This window comes from Crinia signifera, chromosome 5 (genome assembly GCF_055691185.1).
Source record: "Crinia signifera chromosome 5, ASM5569118v1, whole genome shotgun sequence".
Taxonomy (NCBI): domain Eukaryota; kingdom Metazoa; phylum Chordata; class Amphibia; order Anura; family Myobatrachidae; genus Crinia; species Crinia signifera.
This window is the reverse complement of record NC_139221.1, coordinates 158493214-158515857: the sequence shown is the minus strand read 5'-3', so window position 1 is coordinate 158515857 and position 22644 is coordinate 158493214. Positions and strand designations below refer to the sequence as shown.

The 22644-nt window shown below is 43.1% G+C and overlaps 1 protein-coding gene across 1 annotated transcript in view; it reads left to right on the top strand.

The window, feature by feature from the left end:
• Positions 1–22644, top strand: part of RAMP3 (receptor activity modifying protein 3) — a 230809-nt gene that overhangs the window by 116339 nt on the left and 91826 nt on the right. Inside the window, exon 2 of the mRNA XM_083188183.1 lies at positions 11661–11796. Within this exon, the coding sequence (XP_083044309.1) occupies positions 11661–11796 (136 nt within the window). The remainder of the gene's footprint in view (positions 1–11660; positions 11797–22644) is intronic.

Sequence of the window (22644 nt, the reverse complement as noted above, 5' to 3'; positions counted from 1 at the left end):
CAGTATTTTTTTTATAACTGGAGTGCCGCCTCACCCCGCAAGTATCTTAGGACATCGGTATCCTGCCGGTGCACCTTTGAAGGGCACCTGCCAATATATCTCCCTGTATATTTACTATGCCAGCCCCCTGCCTTTTCCAGGCATATATAATTAGTTGAAAGTATTTACACAAATAGAGACACCCATGAGCAGACCACCCAACCAGAACACTGGTCATGCCCCCCACATTATTAGGTGCTGGCCACAACCCCTATTATTGTGCATAATAGGTCTTTGATCATTTTCAGCTCCAGGCCCATTTAAACCTTAATCTGGCACTGTAGACATGTTCATACTTAAAAGTGCTCTTCTGGTATGTTATAGAGCCTAGAAAATGATCCCACATTGCTGTGTGTGTGTGTGTGTAGGGGCCATAGCAATAGTAATCACCTGTGTTATCTCACCGGAGAACACTGGTGCTGCCAGCTCCCTGTGTGTGTGCTGTGAGCAATGCTAGATCACTTAGATTGCTCAGCACACAGTCTGCTGAGCAATCTAAGTGATCTAGCATTGCTCAGATCGCTCTGCACACTTGCAACAGTAAATGCTCCTTCACTAAAGGCCCCCATACATTAGGCCGACTTGTCCTTAAGACAAGTCGGACCCAATTCTCCTGTGAGCCGCCCGGGAGCTCCCCGGGAGGCTCACACACAATTTGGCACTTAAAGAGCCAAATTTGACATGTGATAAATCGCTTGCGATTTATCACATGTCGGGGCGCAGGGGGCGGGCGGTGAGGGACAGGGGGCGGCGGTGCTCTCATCAGGGGGAGCAGTGGGGTGGGCAGCGGGTCCCTGAGCGCCGGGGAGTGCTGACCTGGCCGGGCGGTGATGTTCATATATATCAGCAGCGCTGCGGGAGTCGGGAGGGGACGTGGTGCCGGGTGCGGCGAGTGCTGCTGGCTGACCTGGCCGGGCATGTGATAACAAATAGCAGCGGCGGGGACGGGACGCGCAGTGGCGGCTATTAGATTTTTAAAATACCTGTCAAATGACTGGCCGTTCTCTGATTGGCTGAGAGCTCTCTCCCAATCAGAGAACGGACGGTCATTTGACAGGTATTTTAAAAATCTAATAGCCGCCACTGCGCGTCCCGTCCCCGCCCCTGCTATTTGTTATCACATGCCCGGCCAGGTCAGCCAGCAGCACTCGCCGCACCCGGCACCACGTCCCCTCCCGACTCCCGCAGCACTGCTGATATATATGAACATCACCGCCCGGCCAGGTCAGCACTCCCCGGCGCTCAGGGACCTGCTGCCCGCCCCACTGCTCCCCCAGTGTCTGCATGCATATGCCTGTCAGGTGGGCAGGCATATGCATACAGGGAGGTCGGACGTGATCGTATGTACTGACCGTCCGACCTCCCTGATCCGGTCCGATGCGCACGGGACCGCGCATCGGATCGGATCAGATATCACACACCTGCGATTTTGGGCCGATTTCACCCGATTATCGGCACAAAGTGCCGAAATCGGATGAAATCGTCCCAAAATCGGATAGTGTATGGGGGTCTTAAGAGAGCACTATGCTAGTGTTGCATATATTTTTATGTTGTTTCACACTGTGCATGCCTTATAATGGGAACACATGCAGTCTGGTTGCAGAGTAAACCCCAATCTGTACATAGTATTAACCTTTTCAGTTCCAACGTCTGGTCAGGCTCAACAGCCCTAGTGCTAGTAGCAGATCCAGTGGTGAGACACTTTAAAATAAGAACATTAACATCGTTCAACATTCAATGTAAACCATTTTTGAATAAAAAAAAAAAACATACAATTAATTTAAACATTTAAAGCAGACTGCAAAAAATAATTTGGACTGCAAAAGGTTAACCATTACAACCAGAGAGGTTGGACAAGGATGTAAATTAGCTTTCTTACATAGGACGGAATGCACTAAAGTGAAAATTCGGTAATAATCGTTGTTTTGACCACATTTTCGTATGCACTAAAGACCATGTGCCCAGGCACCGCTGCGTAGGGAATCACCAGCAAAAGCTAGCACTACCCTATAGAGGACTATTGTCTTCTCTTCACAGCGCTGTGTGAGGGATCCACCATGGATCCCTTCCAGCATGCCTTGCGGCCGGCGCCGTCTCTGCTGCATTGCAAAGGACAGCTCTTATGACAAGAGATGTCCTTTGCGTTACTAATCACATATTAGTGCATATGTGATTATTATAAATGCAGTATGCGGCAATGTGTGGTAGTAGATGCTAGTGCATCCCCCACATATATGATGAAGTTGATGAACGACACTTACTGATTCTCATTGGATGATTGCCTAATCACATGCAAATAAAAATGTGCTGTGTAATTTGTTTTAGAAAACACAAACTTGTATTGAAAATTACCAATTTTTATTTGATATCTGTGAACCTGCTTTGTGATAGGGCTTACATTATTCTCGTTAATAATGGTAAACATTTTATTAAACCTAGCATGAATAAAAATATAAAAATATAAAAATTGCAAAGTGATAAAACATAACTAACAATTGACTTGTTGGCAGTACGTATTGGGTTTGCAAAGAGAGGAATGTGAAGCTACCCTAAATGCATTGTGAGCTACCATGAGGTAAACATTTTTGCTTGTCAATTTTCATACCTATTTTGACAAATTAACCTGGCACTCAAAGGGTTAACTAAAAAAAAAGATTGACTAACAAAATACTTACTCAATAGCAGCAACAGCAGCACACTATGGGGTAAATTTAGTAAGATGGGAGTTCTATTGAAGATTGAAGCATGAGATGCTCATGCTGAGCCTGCTGTCCGCACAGCACATGCTGTAGGTGTGTGCTGCTGCTGCTGCTCAGGAGGGACAGAGGGGAAAGAGGGAGTGTGGTCAGACCAGAGCAGAGCCCTTGCCCGTCCAGCAAGCCCAGGCCTGTGTAATTATTACCCACTTCTCCTCCCTCTCTCGGCGGCCCAGACTCTCCTTCTGCAGCGATAAGAGCTTCCACTCTCCTTGGAAGGTTTTGCACAAGATTTTGAAGTATTTCTGTGGGAATATGTGCCCAATCATTCCAAAGAGCATTTATGAGGTCAGGCACTGATATTGGTCAAAAAGGTTCGGCTCACAATCTCCATTCCAGTTCATTCCAATGGTGCTCAATGGGGTTGTGGTCAGGGCTCTGTGAAGGCCAGTCAAGGTTTTTCACACCAAACTCATCAAACCCTGTTTTTACAATCCTTGAATTGAGGCAAAGTCATGTTGGAATAGAAAAGGGCCAATCACAAACTGTTACCACAAAGTTGGAAGCATAGCATTGTTCAAAGTGCCTTAAGATTACCCATAATTGGAAATAAGGGTCCTAGCTCAAACCCTGAATAACAGCCCCATACCTTTATCCCTCCTACACCAAATTTCACAGTTGACATAATTCAGTCAGGCAGGTAATGTTCTCCAGGCATCAGTGGCATAACTATAGCTCCGCAGCCCCCGAGGTGGCGGGGAGGCGCAGAGAAAGTTTGGGTGCCGGGGGTCTGTGGGGCTATAGTTACCCGCTGCTGTCTGCCGGTACCTGCCTGCCATGCAGTCACAGTCCTGTCTCTCCCAGCGCTGGCTCCTGCTTCTATAATGAAAACTGACACTTAGAAAATGGCTGCCCCCATACTGCAGTCACTTTTCATTATAGCAGCAGGAGCCAGCGCTGGGAGAGATGGGACCGTGACCGCAGATGCGGCCGGACAGGTATGGGCATGGGGGGGGGGCGCTGAGGAGAGGGGGAGGGGAAGTGGGAGGGGGGGCGCAAAAAAATTAGCGGTGGGGGCGCAAACTAGTTAGTTACCCACTGACAGGCATCTGCCAAACTCAGAATCACCCATCTAACTGCCAAACAGAGAGGTTTGATTCATTTCTCCACAGGACATGTTTCCACTGTTCCAGTGTCGGTGTGATTTTACATCTATCTGACACTTGATGATGTGGGGTTTGCCTGCAGCTGCTCTGCCATGGAAACCCTTTCCATTAAACTCCTGCCACACAGTTTATGTGCTTACATGCCAGTGGAAGTTTGGAACTCCTTATCTATGGAATCAGCAGAGCGTTGGTGACTTTTATGGACCATGCACCTTAGCAGTCTGATTTTACAGGGTCTTCTGCTTTGTGGTTGAGTTGCTGTTGACGCTTCTACTATCTAATAATATCACTTACAGTTGACCATTGAATATCCAGTTACATTTAACAAGCTGCCTTATTGCAAAGGTGGCATCCTATCACAATAACAGGCTTCAAGTCTCGGAGCTCTTTAAAATTACCCATTTTGTATTACAATTGTTTGCAAATGGAGACTGCATGGCTAGGTGCTTGATTTTATACTCATTTGGCAATGGGTCTGCTTGAAACCTCTCAATTCAATAATTAACAGATGTGGCCAAATACTGTTGTCCATATAGTATCATGATGATATAGGCAATGACACTCATGTCCTATTATGTACCTTAACATGTCACCAGAGACATAGTTAGATTAATGGATACATGTCCAGTACCATATGAATTGGGTTATTATTAATTGGAGAGTGTCATTGTTTTCTTAATGTACAGTATGAAGATATTTGACGAGATTCAATTGAAAGACATTTCAGCATTTTAAAGTTTCCTTTCTATTAAACGTTTAGGCAATAAAGAGTGCAGACCACTGTAATTCATACAATAAAGTATGCGTAGTCTAAAATATATAAAAAAAAGCCAATCAAAATAACGGCTTCTGCAATTTACTTTCACTTTGAGCTGTGGCAGTTTTTAGCCCACAAACTCCCCAGCTCATCCCCGGCCCCCATTTGCTCTTACCTCCAATTTCTGTCTTCTCACTCTCTCCATATCCAGCAAGTTTAAAACAGATCAGTGTCCCTGCAAAAATTGCTTTGAATTTAATCCATGGAGTGGCCTCTATTGGTCACTGACAATACTTTACCTCATAGAGATGAGGAGTAAGTTAGCCTTTTATTTATAGATAGTGAATATCCCTTGATTTCACAATGTTATTATTAATTGAATTGTGTTGGTAAATGGATAAAAAATCATATTTTCCCTCTTAACCCGATAATTCAAAATGTTCTATTCTGTGGCTCTCCCTTCCTGTCCAAAATATTAACCACCCTTCCCTTATTGAAAAAGAAAGCAGCAAATTGTTCTCTTGAGATGTCTTATGTGACAAAGTTTGTCTCATGAGTTCTTCTAAAACAAGATAAAACATACTGTATATCAATGTGTTTAAAAGTAATGGTAGCTGCTACTGTAGGTAGGAATGGGGACAGGACAGGTCCTGCAGAGTGTTGGAAATGTAATAAAAAAATATTAATAAGCTGTAATACACTTACATATATGTGAGGTGAGAAGTGTGATTCAGTTAACTCCATGTCATCAAAAGGTGAAACTACATTTATGTTTGAAAGTTGATTGAAGTGAAACAGTATCCAAAACAAACTTTAAAATGCAGCTGTAGTAGGGGCCATGATCCTCATAAAACTACTCATTCGGATCTGCATACATTAATAATCCATTAGTCACACTCTATTTAAAGGGCTTATCAACACAATGACACATAGACCCTTTCATGCTGCATATTTTATGTATTGCTGATTTAAATACATGGGGTGAAATTTATTAGGATGAGAGATTCAGAAAGTGAGAGATTTAGTAAGAAATCTTCAGGTTTTTTTTAAAGCGGCAATCATTTACACTTCAAAATCAAACTGGTTTTGCAGTGTAAATGATTGGCGCTTTAAAAAAAAAATTCATCCTATTACATTTTACCCATGGTATCCATAGCGATCAATAAATTCCGTTTCTGCTAATTTGCTTTTTATTTCCTTATATACATTATAATAGAAAATATGTGTCTGTGATAAATGTAGGATTTCAGCCATTTACCTTGAGGGCAGCCATCACAATAGGTATTCAAGCTACAGTACTGTGGTTGAAATATAGTCAACCCTAGAGGAGCACTTTGCTTTGGAAGAGGGGGGGGGGGGGGGGGGGGGCAACAGTGTGAGGCTGCTGCAACTTGTCCCTGAGTTCATGGACAAAAGAGTGACATTGTTGGAAATGTAATGGCCACAGGGCCCTTAATGATGGTGAAAGGCTTATTGCCTCCTGAAAGTTCTAGTGTAGATTAGGCTGCAGGATCTGGCTTTGATCATACCCAGTACAGTACTTAGATATTTTAGTATCTGGCTGCAAGATGACAGGAGTGCTACACACTCCCCTTCCATTATAATAAATGCAAAGTGAAAGAACAAATCACCAGGTTGACCCTAGTGGACAGACTTTAGGCTTAATCTGGATAAGTAGATTTGTAGCCGGTGAATTACTTAACATTGTATGTCTATGTAACCTATATTATCATTACTACTGTACTGTACCTTTAATTAAAAATGAATATTCACTTAATGGAATAGCTATATTAGCCAATAAATATAATGACTACCACCAGGGGCATTTTTAGGCTTAATGTCCGTAAAGACACAGACTTTCCTGTCCCATTAGATATTAATTATCCTTCAAATATGTGACCAATATATAATGCAGACAGCATATGTGAGTGACCAGCATATAATCCACTATCAGGTCATTCCCCTGGTCTCTCCAGCCTTATGCTGCCATCTGTCGACCATCAACCTCCCGCATCTCTCAGTTTCACCCTTGTATATCTGCCAGCACCATGTGTGAGTCAGCCTCCCAGCCTCACACTTCTCTGTCTGTCAGCACCATTTCCCCATCTGTGTATCTCCAGCATATCTTGTCTCTCCAGCTCTTTCCCCCTTGTCATTACAGCACATCCCTCTGTGTCACCTCACATTTCTTTAGCACCATGCCCCTGTCTCTCTGAGTCTCATCGACCTTCATGTCTCCATGTCCAGCCCCCATGTGCAGGGGCGTAACTACCATAGGAGCAGGGGGTGCAGCTGATATGGGGCCCAGAGCTGAAGGGGGCCCATCTTTGCTGTCAAACTAATATGTTTTGCATACATTTATCACCATCAGTTGCTAAATAGGGGGCCCTTACAAACTTTTGCTATGGGGCCTACGAATATCTAGTTACGCCTCTGCCCATGTGTCTCACACTCCAGCACACTTACCTTATCTGTCTTTTGCTGCCTGCTTCTCTTCACAGCTCCAGTACCATCGAGTAGCATAGCAACAGTTGGGTTCACTCTTTCTATCTGCCCTGACAAATACCGTAATATCACAGGCATGTAGCAGCAAATTAATGGGTCCAAGGAGCAGATGAACACGCCTCACAAGATTACTGAGCATCTGCCTGTACCCCCTGTTGCCAGGCCTGCTGCCATACAGTACAGAAAGTAGTTAATATATTTAGTAACCCCTTTACAATAATTACCTCTAGAATTGCACTTATTAATTTGCTCCAAATTAAGAAAATAATTTAATTTATGTACATTAAATGTCTAATTACATTCCTCAGTCTTATTAAAAATCCTTAAACCTACTTAACCCCATTACTACTTAACCCCATTGAATCATTGACCTCTTAATCACCCTTATTCTTCCCTATCATAAATTATATCCAGCTACCCCCTCTGCTGCCATACTCTAACTCACCTGCTGGAGATCTCACCTGCTGAATATGTTCCTCTCCTGTGGCAGAAACACAGGTTCTGAATGAAGCTACACATTAGTGAAGAGACAAATGTAGTTACAGTTGCAACCAGTTTCCTGTTCTAATACCATCCACAAATCAAAGAAAACATACAGTTCAAGCATCTATGGTACCTAGGGCCTGATTAGGTGGTGGAAAATATATGCTAATGTTCAAACCACTGTATTTGGTAAAGAAATCTTCTGCTTCTGAACAAAGATGTAGCATTGGTTTCACATTGGTTATAATAATATTAAAGTTTGAAGTAACCTTGTGGTTGCTCAGAATGTTTGTTGAGACTAAGATGCCGGTGCCAGCACTATTGCGTACAAGGATGCATTCGCTAGCTGCAAAATTAAAGTACATTGCCGCCTCTCGCCATCCCACTGCAGTGATGCTAACGCATATGTATTAACATATGCACCTAGCATCGCAGTGCGGTGACAGAGACCCCCTGCTATACCTGTGATGTGGTGTGCGGGGGGTCTCTGTCACATCCGTGTCTCAGTGTGGCTGTCCTCGGCGCCTCCTCCTTCCCCTTCAGCAGGAAGGACATCCGGCTGTGACTGACAACATGCTAGGGGGAGGAGGAGTTAAGGGACGGGACCAGTGGGTCTGCGGGGGGCGCTGATAGAAGCCCATAGGCTATTATAGGGTATCGCCACCCAAAGGTGGCTACACCCATCCTGGCAAAGACAGGGTGGCCGGGTTTTAGTACAATTGAAAATGCGGTAAAACCCCCTCAATGAGAGTGCATAGTGCTGCTGAATTTGTCATTGTGGAGGTGGTTGGTGATCACAGAATGTGTGCTTTAACAGACTATTCTACCTGGCTGTTCAGCTTCTTATTGCCGTTCAATTTAGAATTGCGGTCCTACTGTAAACATTGTTCGGTACTGCTTTCCTAGCACGGCGCCCACGATCTAGATTGTATGTGTGGGGCTGATATCTCAAGCATCTCATGCATCTTATGTGTTTGTGCGGCATAAGATGCATGAGATGATGCAATCGACGCGATCAACGAGATTGACGAGATTTTTACATTGCAAGCATCTCATGCATCTTATGTGTTTGTGCGGCATAAGATGCATGAGATGATGCAATCGACAATTTTTACATTGGAATAAATGTAAAAAGGCCCCAAAACCCCAATTTTAATTGCTAACCCCCCCTCATGGGTGAAATGAACCCCCCATTGTTAATGCCACCCCACTATTGACGCCAACCTGAAGTGTGGCGAGCGCAGGGAGCCCGCGAGGGGCGGCGGTACTCGTCCTCCCACCTTTTCATACCCCCACTATCCACGTCGGTGTGCAGTTGTTTTTATATAGTGTGGCGAGCGCAGTGAGCCACCGAGCCCGAAGCGTGGCGAGCGCAGCGAGCCCCGTGAGGGGACGCAGAATACATGTAAAGTAGTCGGCGTGCGCTCGCCACGCTTCGGGCTCGGTGGCTCGCTGCGCTCGCCACACTATATATTATCAACTCCACGCCGACGTGGATAGTGGGGGTATGAAAAGGTCGGAGAACGCGTACCGCCGCCCTTCACGGCCTCGCTGCGCTCGTCATGCTTCGGGTTGGCGTTGATAGTGCACAATGGTTATTGGGGGCTCACGATTTTTTATCTCATGGATCTCATGGATCTCATGCATCTTATGGATGCATGAGATTAAAAAATCGGGTCCATCGCGTTGATTGTATGCCTTAAGTACCTTAAAATTAAGGCATACAATCAATGAAACGGGCGCCGTGATAGGAAAGCAGTACCCATCGTTCACAACACCCAGCCTACAGTTATTGCTCCAAGTTGAAGCATCGTCACGATACCAAGCCGACAATTATTGCTCCAAGTTTCATTGACTCCAGCCGATTTCCACAAGATCAAGAGACTATAAATAGACTGCCACAACCCCAGAGTGCCAGCACTTCCCTCTTTAGTTTAATCTGTAATAATGACTTAAGAAATCCTGTGTGCTTACATACTGTATACTCCATTTTAATTTAAGTATTTCCCCCTAGTATCGGACACCCAATTAACACAGAATTGTGGTAGTCCCTTGCCTGAGACACTTAGTATACAATATATAATAGTTCTTTATGTTGAAAAAAGTAGTACATTTCAATACAAATATAATTGTAACACAGCATATAGATAACATATATTGAATATGGCAAATTACGTAAACTTCTTATATTCCTGTTTTTATATGCTAGTTATGCTGTAAACAGCTAATGGCACACTGTCCTCCTCAGGCTCCCTCCTGTTATGTCGGGTGTGGTATGGCGGTGCGACAATCGGGATACCGATGGTCAGTATCCCGACATGAGAATCCAGACTGCCAGTTCTCCGACAGAGGGGCGGGTACAAAGAAGCCCCTTGCGTGTTCACTTCTCTTGGCACAGGTTCTATTCTCCCTCTATGGGGGTTGTGGTCCCGAACAAGGGAGAATAGCCCTTGTCAGTCGGGATCCCGACTGTTGGGCATTTAAACAGTCGGGATTCTGATGTCGGAGTACCGACCATTGGCATCCCGACTGTCGGGCAGTCATCCGGCACACGTTATGTGCTCTTACCATGGTAATACAGCCGGTCTTTTTAATAGAGCTTTGTGTAACTCCATGTACAGTAATAGACTGAATAGTTTAAAGCCTTCAGCAGGATGAGCACTTAAAGCAAAGGGGCCCTTGAATAAAAATGTGCACAATCATAAGTAGCAGAGTTTTTGAGATATAATTTGGAAGTAGATACAGGTCGAGTATCCCGTATCCGAATATCCGTTATCCGAATTATTCCGAAATACGGACATTCCAGAAAGTGAAAAAAAAATTTTTTTTTGCTAAAAACTCACTGGGGACATTTGTAACAGCATCACTGGGGACATGATATGTAACTGGCACTACATATGTGCAAGACAATGATTGCTTGGCATTCAAATTCAGTGCTGAGATAGTACACACATTTTGTTTCACGTTTTGAAACCTTGTTTTTTGAACAATTAAAATATATTTGTGTGTATTTTATGTGGTAATAAACTATATTTGTGTGTATATTATGTGTTTATACAGCATAAATGCAAGATACTTCAAAATACATCATTGAAATATTAAAATATTCCGAAATACGGAATAATCCGTTATCCAAAATTCTCCTGGTCCCGAGCATTTTGGATAAGGGATACTCAACCTGTATCATGTGACTATTGTAGGTACTGTGTCATTTGACTATAATTGTGTATAACACAGTATGTTATACTGGTTAGGGTGCTTTCAAACTGGATGAAGCATTTCTAAAAAGAGAAACTGGTGTTCAATATCACATTTAGCTTTTATAAATAAGTTAGGGCCAGATGTATCAAGCTTCAAAAGTGATAAAGCTCCTACCCGCCATTTTTTAAACCCAGCCAGTAACATCGCAGGTAGGAGCTGATTGGCTGGCTGTTTATTACTCTCCATTTTATCACTTTTTGAAGCTTGATACATATGGCTCTTAGAGCTTAAACCATTTTGACTCTGTTCTATTTTCTAGCTTCACTAACTGTAGTAAGCATTGCGTTTAGAAAATGAAAAATCAATTATTCAAAAGAAAGATTAAAAAAGAAAAGAAGAAAAGCAAAAGCAGCAACTTTTTTCCCTTTTCCATATGGATGACTGGAGAAGTGCTTAGTTGAAAATGCCATCCTATGACAAATTATTATTATAAATGTACTGTAAGAATTCTGCATTGATGTAAACAAAAATCTGATGTTCATACAAATGTGTCTAGTTAGGTTCTAGGTTCTGCTGTGTAGAGGCCTGCGTATGCTCACACTATGTATGCATATGCAGCATAGCAAGACTTGCGTTGCTGTGATGCATGTGCCCATGCGGCAATAGCTTGACACACTTGTACGTTACCGAAAAATATTCTGTAAGTAATCTTTCATTTTCAGTTAACAAGTATATATTTTTAGATAACAACTAATATGTTAATAAATATTTTACAATATGTTGATTAAAATGTCATTTTGTAACAATATATAGGTGGATTCCAACAAACTGCACACAAGTGCAATGAAACTTATATGATGGAAAAGTTACCTGAATGTGGGCACCATTTTGAAATGCAGATGAATACAGTGCAGCAAGACCAGTGGTGCAACCTGACCGAATTCATCACGTAAGAAAAATGCTCCTTTTTTAAATTTAACCATAATACCTATTGACCATTACGGCAATATTTTGTACTAGCACGTTATTATGTAACACATGTCCAAATGTAATAATATCACTGGTATCAACTGGTGTTTATTTTATATTAGTATCCAATCCCCTTTTACTTTTGTGTTTTTTGTAATATTTATTTTGGCCAATTTAATATTACTTTAACAAATTAAATAGATGGCTAGTGTAAACTGCAATGGCTAGTGTAAAAGACTAGCGTAAACTAAAATGAAAAAAATATACAGTAATAAATTTAAATATAATAAAATATCAACACAAAAAATACTTGCCTACTTTTGACATTAAAGTGTATGTACACTGCCTGAGAGGCAAATCATAAAATTGACCATTGGCCATGAAAAACCTTAGTTGAAACTGTATGTAGTCATAACATAATTTGCCTTATAACTAATGCAGGAAATTGGTACTAAATGGGGGTAAGGGTCAATCGGGTCGATTGCTGTACATTTTAAGGCCTCGGGGAGATTGCTACTTTTTCAAGGAGTTTCCCTGACATTCAGGTAGAGTTGGCAATTATGTTACAAAGTGAATGCATTCCTTCACATTTGTCCATCAAAATTACACAGTGTTGTCTATCTGGCATAAGCATCAATGCATTGAGAGTGATAATGTACTAACCAACACAGCCTGTAATGTAAGATGTAAAAGTAGTGGATTGCAGTGTTGGACTGGGGCACAAAGGGCCCACAGGGGAGTGTATAGGTGGGGTCCCATGCTTAGGGGTGTGGCCAGTCTCTAGGGAGGGTGTGGCAGTCAACAAAGAGGCTTAATTTACCATTAAAGAGCACATGGACAGGTCCCTTTGATAAATATATATTGGAATACTGCTACAGCATGCATAATAATGTACCAGAATTTTAACAGGAATGCAATGTAGAAAATACACCATAGTCCTGTGCAGTGTAAAGTAACATATGTACAGTATAATGTATAATTAGTGAACAGTCTGGAACTGGATCCCTACATCAGTTGTTTATATTTATAGCTGGTAGTGCTGCTGGAGGTAGACCAATAAAGGGCAATTACTTTCAGTATCTCCAGTGACGTGCACTCTTGATGCTTCAGAATACTAAGACATTTTGAACAATGCCATGTTTCCAACTTGTGGTAACAGTTTGGGGAAGGCCATTTCCTATTCCAAGATGACTGTGCTCCAGTGCACAAATCAAGGACTATAAAGACATGGTTTGATGAGTTCAGTGTAGAAGAGCTTGGCTAGCCCACACAGAGCCCTGACCTAAACCTCACTGAGCACATTTGTGATGAACTGAGCCAGGCTTTCTTGTCTAGCATGAATGTCTCACCAGATAAATGCTCTACAGAATGAATGGGTACAAATTCCCACAGAAACTCTTCCAAATCTTGTGGCAAGCCTTCCAATAAGAATGGCAGTTGTTATATCTGCAAAATGTAGACCAACCCTATATTAAAGTATGTGTACTTGAATACAGTGGGTCTCAGTAGCGCACGCAGGGGGGGTTTCTGAGTACCCAGAAACCCCTCCAGGAATCTAAGGGGACTAATCTGAAAGCTGAGGGTCCCCTCTTTCTATGGGTACAAGAATTTTAAAAATCGGCCTTGGGGAACCAGGGATATCTGACTTCAAATGAGTGGACCCCATCCAAGCCTGTTAATTGCTCTTCCCAGTCAAATATTTCAGGTTCTGTCTGACTTAGAGTTTTTTCTGAGGGTATATTCCAAAAGCTGGGACTCTCCCCCTTTGATGGACACTAGCAGCTTGTCTCTACTGTTCCCAGAACCAGAGATATCAGCCTTCCAGCAGCTGGTTACGGCTCCAGCTCCACACACCTGGTATATAGTTTTATATTCTCGTTGGCAGATTGCTCTGCCTCCTGAACTCTGATCACCTAGTCCCCAGTACCATTTGGTAGGTGGGATTCTCTCGTTTTTAATTCCATTAATCTAGTTCCGGGAACTGGAGATATCTGTAGTCAAGCAAGCTGTCCTCCCACCAGAAAATGCTGAATAATAAGCCAACTCCACTATACACCCCTCCTCTGCGTATTAAACATCCTCTACCACCCTGGAAGTTATGCATCAGGACCCCTTCATTCAGCCCAATGACCCCTTCTCCCACCCCATCTCCCACCATCTGTGCAGTAAAGGGGCAATTAGTGGAAATTACTGATCCAGGCCCTACATGCTGAGCGGTTGATGTAATACCCCTACCACCCGCGGGACATCAAAGCTTCCGCTCATAGCACCCCCTACCCCTACCACTGGAGGATTGGTAGGGGCCCCAATACAGTGCTATGCCCAGGGGTATACACTGCTGTTAAATATATATATATATATATATATATATATATATATAGTTTGCAGAAGAAGAAGCGGCACTCGGAGGTCTTTTTTCAAAGTGTATTTGCAAAAAAGAAGTGACTGACGTTTCGGAGCTTGCGCTCCTTTTTCAAAGTGTACAGGTGAGACTCACCTGTACACTTTGAAAAAGGAGCGCAAGCTCCGAAACGTCAGTCACTTCTTTTTTGCAAATACACTTTGAAAAAAGACCTCCGAGTGCCGCTTCTTCTTCTGCAAACTACCAAATCTTTGTTGAGGGCACCGGGGCAGTTGCTGAGTTGGAGGAGAGTGCCAGGCTGCAACCATCCACTATATATATATATATATATATATATATATATATATATATATATATATATATATAAATATAATTTATATACATTTGGTCTATCTATAATACTTTAACTGACTCGGCATATACTGGGTGACCTAAGTGTCCATCTCCGTGCTTTGCTCTGCCCCTCTGGAAACCCCCTTCTGAAAATCCTGCGTTTTCCCCTGGGTCTGACTGCACGGCTGCTAATTTTCAGTACTCAAAAGTTAGGTAAATGCCTTCCCGACAATGTGAAATCTTGCCCCATACAAGCCTGCAAATTGATGTGTACAGCTTGCGAAAATATTGCACGCCTGCAAAGAACTGCAAATCCATTCGCAAGATGATCACCATCAAATTGTTTTTCCATTGTGTGTAGTCTGTGCGTATCTCTGGACTTACTTGTCATGTGCGATCAGGTCTGAATTAGACCCAGGGTCATTACAGTCCCTGTTGGTGTACTTGTCAGTTGTCTACATAATGTGTATGCTCAGTATTGGAGCTGGAGCCTAATAAAAAGATTATCATATCTACAATGTAACAGATGTGTAACCTTTACTCTTAACATATACTGTAATTCTATACCTAAGTTGGCTCTTCATGAGAGAGCTCCGGCTGCCAGTTTCAGCTCATTTATAAGGGTGAGATGTACTAAACCTTGAAAAGTGATAAATTGGAGAGTGATAAACCACCAGCCAATCACCTCCTACCTGTTATTTTTCAAACACAGCCTGCGACATGACATATAGGAGCAGATTGGCTGGTGGTTTATCACTCGCCATTTTATCACTAATCAAGCTTAGTACATCTGGCCCTTAAGGAGAAGCAAGTATAACATTCTTATTATTTACTAAGATCACATACTGTATACTGTAGCTGTTACTTACTCTCTTGGTGGCCTTTTGCCAATTTGCACAATGGAACCTCAATGACTGTTTTATCCACATGCAGTCACACTCATTATATTTTATTTGAACGAGAAGGGGAAAGGGGACACATTTTCACTTCGCACCCTTGGAGATAGTTTGCCTAGATGATCAAATAGTAAAGACATAAAAGAAAAGAGAACATCAGATTCTTATTGTCATCTGAAATGTTTCTGTACACTTACACAATATCCTGACTGAAAAACAAATGAGAATACTGTACACAACTTATTTCAATGCCATCAGTTACGGTAAGTATGAACTATTAAATGACTTTGATTTAAAATTATTTGGAGAATTGCAGACCCTACAAGATGACCATGGGCTACAAAATGTTCTGCTGCTGGACTTATCTTTATCTTATCTGGACTTAATATACAGTAGGAATGCTGTTACTTGTGTTGAACAAGGTAATTGATAAGAGGGCAGTCGGTGTAGAACATTTTGTAACTGATGGAAAGGGCCATGTTCTAGAATCTGTAGTTGGATAGTGTTGCAGGAAATGAGTGCCATTTATCATGCTGTAACAATGCAGTCCTATTGTGAATATACAGTAGATGCAGGAAACACACTCTGTGCCAGTGGTTGGCAAACTGTGTGCCGTGGCTCCCTGGGGTGCCTCGGGACACATGCAGGGGTGCCCTGGGTTGGTGGTCCAGGATCTACTCAAATTAATGGTTAATTATTTATGAGCAAAACCAGTGCTGGTGGCTGCAATCATAAAATGTGTACAAACAGAAGCAAATCCTGCCCTTTACCACATAACTGACCCTAAGAATCACATATAAACCCAATGTAATTCATTTTTTTTGAGCCCAGGGGTGCCGTGAAAAAAAATCTGATACTCTAGGGTGCCGTGATTCAAAAAAGATTGGGAACCCCTGCTCTATGCAGACTTCCCCCATTTAGAAAGTTCTTCTGTGTAGACCAGAGGTTCACAAACTCCATCATTACAGTCCAGTTTATAACGATATCGATGCTAGAGCACAAATTGTTTAAATTGTACCTTAGTCAATTTACTCTAACCGCATAGATATCCTTAACTGGACTATAATGGCAGAGTTTGAGAAAGTGTTGTGTGGACACTTTGGGGTTTATTTACTAAGATGGGAGTTCTATTGAAGATGGGATGTTGCTATGGACAACCAATCATATTATATCTATTATCTTCTAGAAGGTAGATCTTAAGAAGTAGATTGTGATTGGTTGCTATGGGCAACATCCCATCTTCAAAAGAACTTCCATTTTAGTAAATTAACCCTTTTCTGTGACCATTTGTGTTCTGCAATGGGAATGTGCATGTCATATAAAGTTGCATATTATTAGTTGCAGACCACCCCTTAAATTACAGTAGTTCAAGATTTCCCATTTTGTTTTGAATATTGATTATACTAGCTTTATGTACTGTTAAATTAGGCATAACACAAAAGTTGCCAAGATTTTTTTTCTTTGTTATATTTTTTGAACTCTGCATTTATAGACAAACATTGTTTTCTTCTTTTCAAACATTTTACAAGGGAGCATTGCCTGAATGGTTTCCATCAGCAATTAGGGCCGGTACTTGTGTATTAGCACGGCGCCCAGTTTTCTTACGTACGTTAATGTAGTGAAATCGAATCACATAACGTTCTACTACCATGGGATGTGATTTTACCCTTCCAGCTATTTGTCAGATCTCCAGTGTTTTACAGTTGTTCCAGTGATTTTCAGTAATTTCAACTCATTCAAGTGAGATGGCAGCATCGTCAGTGAGCCTGTTCCCGCAGAGTGAGGAGGACGCCGTTCATTTTTTGTGGATTGTTGTGGTTTTATTTATTCTCCGCATGTGTGTGTATTTTATACTGTACACAACTTATTTCAATGCCATCAGTTACGGTAAGTATGAACTATTGTCCATCAAGGAGTGCATGTGGAGGTGCCACATAAAGGTGTTTACCTCAGCAATGGGTGTTTGGAGGGATATCACGCAAAATGGGCCAGTGCTTTATCACAAAAGTGCCACAACGGATGCCAGCATCCTCATTTGCGCTATTAACAGCCACATTGAGCCCGGAACCACTATTTATAGTGATTACTGGCATGCTTACAGCACGGAGGAATTGGAATGGGCAGGATACCACCATGCCTGTGTTAACCACAAATACAATTTTGTGTATCCAGAAAGTGGTGTGCACACCCAAACAATTGAGCGACTTTGGGGTTCAGCAAAATGGAGGAACAAGGGCCAACGTGGTACAGTTCGCCACCATTTGGATTCCTATTTGCAAGAATTCATTTGGCGCAAATGTTTGGCAGGAGATAAGCCCTTTGATCGAATCTTGCATGCCCTGACTCTGCTCCCAAAAGCTGATTGACTTTTTTATTATTCTTATTGTTACCATCATTGTTATTGTGCTATCATTGTCACTTTTCTTTTTGATTATTGTTACTATGAATTGTTGTTTGATCTTTAATCATTATTTATTTACTAAATTCGACCAGTTACTCGTTAACATACATTGTCATTACTGGGTCAGATGAATGATATTGCTGGTGTGAATGTGTCCAGAACACACCCCCATTATCCACGTTAGCCCAAAGCGTGGCGAGCGCAGCAAGCCCCGCGTGGGGCGGCGGAAGGCGCCATCCGACCTTTTCATACCCCCACTATCCACATCGGCATGGAGTCGATTTTCTATAGTGTGGCGAGCGCAGCAAGCCGCCGAGCCCCGCGAGGGGACACGGATTATTTAACATGTAATACGTGTCTGCTCGCCACGCTTCGGGCTCGGTGGCTCGCTACGCTCGCCACACTATATAAAATCAACTCCACGCCGACGTGGATAGTGGGGGTATGAAAAGGTCAGAGGGCGCGTTCCGCCACCCCTCGTAGGGCTTGCTGCGCGAGCCACACTTCAGGCTAACGTGGATACTGGGGGTGACGCAAAACAATGGCAGAGGTGCTTGCATAGCATGTCATACTAAGCACCCATCACATCTCTGCCATGGGTGCTTATCCAATGAAATATCGCATTGCATCTCTTTTAATGGCATGCGATCATATGCGATATTTCATTGTATAAGCACTCCTGTGAAGTTAACATGGATATTGCATAGCCCAAAGCTATTTGCTTAGTGGGCGCCGTCGTAATACACAAGTACCTTAGGGCCTTATTCTAGTTCACTCTTTCTGACAAAATCCTTCTTAGATGGACAAACCATGTGCACTGCAGGGAGAGAATTAGATTTGGGTGAGTTATTTAGTTTCTGTGCAGGGTAAATACTGGCTGCATTATTTTTACACTGCAATATAGATCTCACTTTGAAATAAAACCCCACCCAAATCTAATTCTCTCTGCACAAGTAACATCTGCCCCACCTGCAGTGCACATGGTTTTGTCCATGTGGCCGGAGCCTCCGGCACACGGACAATGGCAGCCACTAGACTGAAAGGGTTAACCCCTTCAGGCTCGGCCGCCGGACAAACAAAGGGGCGCTTGGCACCAAAAATCAAAGACACACAGGCGTTCGGTCACAGTACATCTAAGAAGGATTTTGTCAGAAAGAGTGAACTAGAATAAGGCCCTTAGTGAGGCTGTTTCTCCAGCAGACTGCATTGGGTCATTCCAATGTGACTGAAGCAACATTTGAAGATTTAGAATTTTATATCGGTCTCACAATATTTAGTTGTTTTTTAATATAGAAAGTCTGGATGAATAAAAGTATAACTATGTTACATTCATGACCTTTGAAAAACATTCAATTTTATTACATTTAGAAACTAATACAGCAACAAAATCTTATAATTTTTTTAAAACAAATTATGCAATTTAAAATATTCTCTGAACATCAAATAACTGTGGATTTGGTATTAAATAATAATAATAGCAATAAATAGTCACATGATTCTATTTCTAGTGTAAGATATTGTTATAATAATATTTTCATATATTTATAAACTATCCAGCTCTCCCAAGGAGTTTATATCTGAACAAAGGGGGTTATTGAAATCCATTCGGTCCTCTGTGCATTCGCACGGAGGACTGATGGTACGCATCTGCGCATGCGCTTTTCTGCACATGTACTCCCCCTAAGTCTGTACATGCGCAGAAACGACACATGTTGGCTCCCAAAAAAAAGAAAAACCCAGTGTCAACCTATTTGAATGTCGACATTTGGACATGTCGACCCTTTTGCACGGTGACATTTTTACATGTCGACCTTTTTACATGTCGACCTTCTTGTTTGTCGACCAAATAATTGTCGACCTCTTTGGTGTCTACCCGTTGTACGGTTACTGTCTCAGCATCCCCTGTCATGTTTTAAAAAACAAGATTAAAAGAGGTAAAATAGAGAGATGTATGGGGAGTGAGAGAGAAGGAAGGTAGAGAGAAAGAGAGGGGACAGGGGGAAAGAAAGCAGTGGAGAAAAAAACGTGGGAGAGAAAAGGAGAGAGAGGGTATAAGGGGAGAGAGCAGAGGAAGACAGAAAATGACAAGAGAGAGAGCAAGGGAGAGAGAAAGGGGGTGGGGGAGAGGACTGAAAGAGAAAAAAACAGGAGCGAGAGTAGAGGTGAGAGTGAGAGGTTAAGGGAAACAGCAAGAGAGAGAGAAAAAGAGGAGAGAGATGGGGGAAGGGAGAGAGAGAAAGAGAGGGAGAGGAGGGTTGTGACAGTCATCACTTTGCACCTCCTAATCCTCCCCACCGTGCACCACGCGGAGACACACTCCCCCACTGTGTACCTCAATAAGTCTCCCCCTCCCTACTGTGTACCTCACCAAGTCCCCCGCCCCGTTGGATTTTATCACTGGATGGCCTTACTTATGCGCGGTACGTTCTGCATGCATGCACAGTCTGGCATAAGAATTCCCAGCCCAGAGTTCAGGTATGAATTACCCCCAATATTTCCATGCAGTGAGTAGTGTGGTACTTACATCTATGTAATAAAGCAGATCGTATAGGTAACATATAGCTGGGAGAGGTGTAAGAGAGTACCACAATTATTACTATTAGGTCTATTGCAAATAGTGATAGAAGAAGAAGAGTGTGGTATAATTGGGCAGCCTTAATACTGTTAATGGCTAATAGTAAGTGTGACAGAAACTCTGCTGAGTGTACTTACATTGGTATGAGGCTGTGTCAGAGCCCATATGATGTATGGGGATGTCACAGAACATGCACTATTGCATCAATCTGGGCTGCGTATATATTTTGAAAGTGGGCTGTATAAGGTGGGTTGGTTTATAGGCACGGTAGTCATGGGCTTATACAGTATATGTTGAACACCCTGTTGCTTTACAGTTCAGTCTTCTCTGCAGATTACTTTCTTTAACACTGGGTTATTTAAGAAAATTATTATCATTTCTTGTCTGTCATGCATGTTTTTTGGATTCGTCAGGTTGACAGTAACTTTATTAAGTCAGTCAGTTTTAGAACAGCATGAAATGGAAAGTAATGGTCTCAGCTGTAAGGGAGAATTGCAATAATTTACAGTATGCAGGGCTGCCAAGAGAAATCCTGGGCCCCGGTACAACAGCGTCACGGGGCCCCCCTGGAGTGGCGAGCAACAGAAAAGAGGTGTGGCCATTAAAGGATATAGGGGTGTGTACCACACCATATACCCTTTATGCAACACAATAGTAGACCCCTTATACTTGCCCCTTTACATTATGCTACACAAAATTCAAATCGATTACTTGCCGCCCCGTTCGTATGCAGCAGTGTGGACAAAAGCGTGGGGTGGTGGATATGGGTTGCGCCCATGGGAGTAAGGGGTCGTGGCCATGGATGGGCAGATAGCGGCAGGGTCCCTACGGAGGATGGGAACTAGGTAATAGCTCCCATCCTCCGCAAGGACCCCACTGCTGTCTGCCCATCCGTCACAGGGACCCTCTGCCCCCCTGCGCTGCCCAGACCCCTATGCCATACAGCAGGGGTGGCCAGCCCACGGCTCCTCTCCCCAAGATCTGTGACTGGCACGATCATCCCCATTTGAAGCGCCGCCTCTGGAGTATAAGGATCCCAAGCTCACACACGCAGCAGGGAAAGCGGCAACAGTTCTGGCAAGAAGCAGCAGATGTCACTACTTGCAGTATCGCCGAGCTGAGCTGCCGGTATCTGCTGTGTCCCCCAAAGCTACAGATCCGGCGCCAAGAGCAGCTGCATTGTGATGGCCAGCGGTATGTGCACCTGGAGGGAGAGGGGGGATTGTGTCCATTAAACCTCTTTAATCTCATGTGATCCTGGGCAGTATGGTCCCACCCAGATCGCATTCCATATATGATCCGTCATAAATGGGCCCCATGTAGCCTGTTCCCTTCACACACATTGGAGGTCATTCTGATTGACCACAAAGCTGCAAAATTTGCAGCTTTGCGGGTCATCTAAATACCTCAGATTACACGCATGCGAACGGATGTTTTACATCATCATCGATTTGCAGCTTGTGTGCAGGGCAGTGCGGTCGCCGACCATCAAATGATTTCTCAAGCGCTCGCAGATCTAAGTCAGTCTCTGCTGTCTTAGATCTGTGGCGCTCCTGTACGAGAAGAGGTGGGCAGCTGACACCCGGTGACATCAGCTGCCCTCCCCCGGCACCCACGTCATGGGAGTTCCCATGGGCGCAAACCATATCCACCACCCCACGCTTCCGTCCACACTGCTGCATGCGATCTGGGCGGCAAATAATCGGTTTGCTCGCTCACACAAAGTGGCTGCACATGCACAACATCGCTCCCCTGTGTGACCGTGCGGGGGAGCGAACCAACCTGAATGAGGGCCATAGCCTGTTACACACACACATAGCCTGTTCCTTCACACATACAGTACATAGCCTGTTACACACACACACACACACATATACATACATAGCCTGTTACACACACACACATAGCCTGTTACACACACACACACACACACACACATATATACATACACAGCCTGTTCCTTCACACATACAGAACATAGCCTGTGTTACACACACACACACACACACACACACACACATATATATATATATATATATATATATATATATATACACAAAGCCTGTTACACCCACACACATAGCCTGTTACACACACACACATATAGACATACATACATACATAGCCTGTTACACACACACACACACACATAGGGCGGGATGTACTAATGCTTGCTGCCGCGGAAGTTGTCTTTTATCTCCGCGTTCCTGCGTTCTCGAATGCACTAAAGTAGCGGTGGTTTTGTTCTGCTCTTCAGTAGC